At 45.6% G+C, this 4,280-nt stretch overlaps 1 protein-coding gene and 1 long non-coding RNA gene across 2 annotated transcripts in view; both read left to right on the top strand.

Annotated features, from left to right (window-relative positions):
- The window catches only part of col5a2a (collagen, type V, alpha 2a), a 35,902-nt gene that overhangs the window by 27,313 nt on the left and 4,309 nt on the right, over positions 1-4,280 (top strand). Inside the window, exons 45-52 of the mRNA XM_032530371.1 lie at positions 343-450; positions 566-619; positions 700-807; positions 1,321-1,374; positions 1,476-1,583; positions 2,991-3,044; positions 3,246-3,353; positions 3,957-4,266. Of these exons, the coding sequence (XP_032386262.1) occupies positions 343-450; positions 566-619; positions 700-807; positions 1,321-1,374; positions 1,476-1,583; positions 2,991-3,044; positions 3,246-3,353; positions 3,957-4,266 (904 nt within the window). The remainder of the gene's footprint in view (positions 1-342; positions 451-565; positions 620-699; positions 808-1,320; positions 1,375-1,475; positions 1,584-2,990; positions 3,045-3,245; positions 3,354-3,956; positions 4,267-4,280) is intronic.
- LOC116698018 (uncharacterized) lies at positions 1,869-2,237 on the top strand. The gene is made up of 3 exons (XR_004334094.1): positions 1,869-1,948; positions 2,088-2,116; positions 2,223-2,237. It is a non-coding gene; the product is annotated as an uncharacterized LOC116698018 (long non-coding RNA).

Genomic DNA, 4,280 nt, shown 5'->3' on the forward strand with positions numbered 1-4,280 from the left:
AATAAATAAATAAATAAATAAATAAATAACCCCACGATGAAAAATCGGAACGCATTCAACTCGAGTGGGACGTACATTCCCAGCTCTCGACTTCAGTGTTCCGAGGTAAATGGAACTCACTATGTAAACATTTCCATGTTAACAGTGAGTTGGACCAGTCTGAGACGTCGCTATTACACTTGGAATTGTGGGTAGTGTAGTACCTCTCCATAAGTCTGTGGAGAAGCACCCTCAGGGATTTCTTTGGGATTCATGAAGGTTGAATCATTTAGTGGGTTTTATGTGGAACGGCCTTTTTAGTACTGCTTTGTGAGTGTCTCGTTTCTTGTCTTTTTTTTTTAGGGGCCCCCAGGAAAACAAGGATCCGCAGGAACACCTGGAGATAAAGGCCCCCCAGGTCCAGTCGGTGTCCCGGGTGCTAACGGACCTCGTGGTGATCCTGGTCCTGATGTGAGTACGACTTCTAAATTAGTTGCGGTTTTCAGAAGATATCAACCAAAGTGTGTGTGTGTGTGTGTGTGTGTACTGTGTACAGCTGTGTTAATGTTTCCTGTCTGGTCCTCAGGGCCCTGCAGGAAGTGATGGCCCGCCAGGAAAAGATGGCGTTCTGGGACAAAGAGTAAGAGACAAAGAGAATGAAAATGTGACCCGCGTGTTGTGTATCATACTGCGAATGACTGATGGGTGTTACCTTTCCAGGGGGACCGCGGAGATCCTGGTCCAGAAGGTTTGATTGGTCCTCAGGGACTTCCTGGCCCTCCAGGTCCTGTCGGTGCACCGGGTGATGCTGGACGGAGAGGAGACGCTGTAAGTCCCCTCTATGTCTCCTAGTTTCTGTTCAGTCTGTCCATTGTGAAACAATATTGTAATTATAGATTTAGACATGATTAGATTTGATTCAAATGTGTGATCCTCATACTCAGTGATAGAAAGGAAAAAGATAAATTCTTGTATTCGTTATTCATTTCCAGTCCTATTTAAATATACAATATATTGGTGTGTGAGTATTTGTATATGTGTACATATACTATATGCGTTTACTTTCTGGTACAAGTACTTCAAAATTGAATTTATTTTAGTTTAACTTATGTCTTTGTAATGTCTGTTTTTTTGCTTTTCTGTTTAATTATCATGTATCTATTTTGGCGAGGGTTGACATTTTGGTTTAATTTTTTTCTTCTACATATTAAAGACAAATCTATTAACACAAGTTTGAGATAAAAAAGAAAGTGATAGGGGAGGTGTGTATCGGGTTGTGGAGTTCTGCTGGCAGCCGTCTGTGTTCCCTGGAAGCTTTCTAATGATGGGACTCCTTTGCAGGGCTCAAGAGGACCCGTTGGTCCCCCGGGCTCAGCTGGGAAGAGAGGATTAGTGGTGAGTCTTCAACATGTAGTCACACGGCTCACTTACATACATTAGATGCAACGTAGATATTCAAAACCATCATGCAAATGTGTTCAATCGTTCTAATTCAGGGACCCCAAGGACCAAGAGGAGATAAGGGTGACCTGGGCGATCATGGAGAGAGAGGGCAGAAGGGACATCGAGGCTTCACTGGTCTGCAGGGTCTTCCTGGGCCTCCTGTAAGTTAAAGTAATCGGTAATCCAGGCTGATTATGCTGACTCATCTCACTGACTATGTTTACATAAACAAAATATTCAGTTTTTTTTTGGTTGTCCATATTTTGATATTTGTACATTTCTACAATCCTGTTGATATCCCAAACTCTCATAATGTTTAACCACAGCCCGCCCACAGTTTTTGGTGAATTTTACAGGAACGCTAAAGGGTTAAAAGCAGTTTTTTGGGCATGCATCTCTAACCCTAGCCTGGTCCTACCAGACTCTGGTACACTAGCCCGGTCCTACCAGACTCTGGTCCATTAGCCAGTCCTCCACGACCTCTGGTACACTAGCCCGGTCTACCAGACTCTGGTCCATTAGCCAGGTCCTACCAGACCTGGTCCATTAGCCAGGTCCTAACCAGACTCTGGTACACTAGCCCGGTCCTACCACCTCTGGTCCATTAGCCAGGTCCTACAAGACTCTGGTCCATTAGCCAGGTCCTCCACTCTGGCCATAGCCAGGTCCTACCAGACTCTGGTACCCTAGCCCGGTCCTACCAACCTGGTCCTTAGCCAGGTCCTACCAGACTCTGGTCCATTAGCCATCCACCAACTCTGGTACACAGCCCGTTCCTACCACTCTGGTCCATTAGCCAGGTCCTACCAGACTCTGGTCCACTAGCCGGCCCTACCAGACTCTGGTACACTACCCGGTCCTACCAGACTCTGGTCCATTACCCGTCCTACAGACTCTGTTCCACTCGCCCGTCCTACCAACTCTGGTCCATCCCTGTCCTACCAACCTGGTCCTATAGCCCGTCCTACCAGCCTCTGTCCACTATCCGGTCCTACCAGACCCTGGTCCACATCCCGGCCTACCAGACTCTGGACCATTAGCCCTGTCCTCCCAGACTCTGGACCTACCGCCCTGTCCTACCGGACTCTGGTCCATTAGCCTGGTTCTATCAGACTCTGGTCCTTTAGCCTTGTCCTACCAGATTCTGGTCGATTAGCCCGGTCCTACCAGACCAGTCCATCCATCCATCCATCTTCAGCCGCTTTTTTTTTAGGGAAAAACACCAGACAAGTGTCAAAGGGATTTAAAACGTCACCACTTAATTAAAACTTTAAACTCCTTCTAAAGGAAAGAATTTTTCTTTGACGTTAAATATTCCTGACTGAATAAGCAGCATTTAAACTCAAAGTTTAGACAAAAAAACATTCTTACTTTTTATTTATCAAGTTATTTAACACTCAAACTCAGTCTCCTAGTATGATGCAGTTACGGTAACATGTAGGGTCTCCGGCTTGAGGATCATCCAACCTGTCGTAGCCAACAAGCACAAGTTCATCTGGGTAGTCTGGGAAAACTCAAAAACAACTGAATGTTGAAGAGATATTTCCTTATTTACCTTTTCCTTTTAGGGTACAACAGGTGAGCAGGGAGCTCCAGGAATCGTTGGCCCAAGCGGACCCAGGGTAAATAAAGATTACACTTTCATTTGCTTCTGGAGGAAGACATGCTTTCCTGAATTTCACTTTTGTAGTTATATAATAAGTTTGTCAATGAACAATCACTATATAATCAAAATATGTAGTTTTATTTTAGCAATCATTTTGTAATCCAACTCCTGATTTGACGGCTGAAGACTAACGGTGTTTAATATAAATTTGACTCAGGGGCCTCCTGGACCTATCGGGCCTTCTGGAAAGGAAGGATACATTGGCCAGCCGGGACCGATGGGGCCTCCTGGAACCCGAGGCATCAGCGGAGAAATCGGACCGGAGGTATTTGCCCATTACACAGAGTTGAACTGCATGTGAAGTGAACTAATGAAAGGATTGCAGCGAATAGATTTAAAAGAAACAGCCAGTAACAGAGCCAGATGGTAGGAAAGATCGGACCGTCATTACAATGATGAACATCTGTCCAACAGATGTTCCGTGAGTAGGGAGAAGTGTCCCTTTGGTGTCTCTACAGAGTTCTGACTAGAGAAGTTCCCATACATTTTTTTCCTTTCCAAGACCTGAACTTGCGTATCGGCCCATACTGAGTACTGGACTATGATATGATTGTTAATAATTCTTGTTTGGTCTGGCTTGGGTTAAAATCTTTGTAGACATGAACAAACTCAAACAATGAACGACATCAAACTTTATTTTATTATCTAGTGTGCCAGTTAGTCATAAAGGAAAAAATAATGCAAATAAAACTACTTTAAAGTAGATATTATTCCAAGATAATTTACGTGGTATTGATTACTTTACCATTTTAGGCATTATCAGAGGATTTTCAGATATAGGTATAGGAACATCTTAAGTTTTGACCAGTAAATAAACACAAAAGCTCCACATAGACATAAAAAACCCCTGCTATTCCTATCTCGACAGGGCCCTCCAGGAGAGCCAGGTCCCGCAGGCCCCCCTGGTCCCCCGGGACCTCCCACGGCAGCTATGGATGACCTCTTTGGCGGCCCTCAGGATTACGACTCGGGCCCCCCTCCTCCTCCGGAGTTCAGCGAGGACGAGGCTCTGCCCAACAGCAACGCGTCCAGCATAGTGGCCGTGGACCCGAGCATCCACGCCACCCTGAAGGCCCTCAGCAGCCAGATCAACAGCATGAAGAGCCCCGACGGCAGCAGGAAACACCCCGCCAGGACCTGTGACGACCTCAAGAGATGCTACCCCGACAAGAAGAGTGGTGAGTGACAGCAT

This window comes from Etheostoma spectabile, chromosome 11 (genome assembly GCF_008692095.1).
Source record: "Etheostoma spectabile isolate EspeVRDwgs_2016 chromosome 11, UIUC_Espe_1.0, whole genome shotgun sequence".
Taxonomy (NCBI): domain Eukaryota; kingdom Metazoa; phylum Chordata; class Actinopteri; order Perciformes; family Percidae; genus Etheostoma; species Etheostoma spectabile.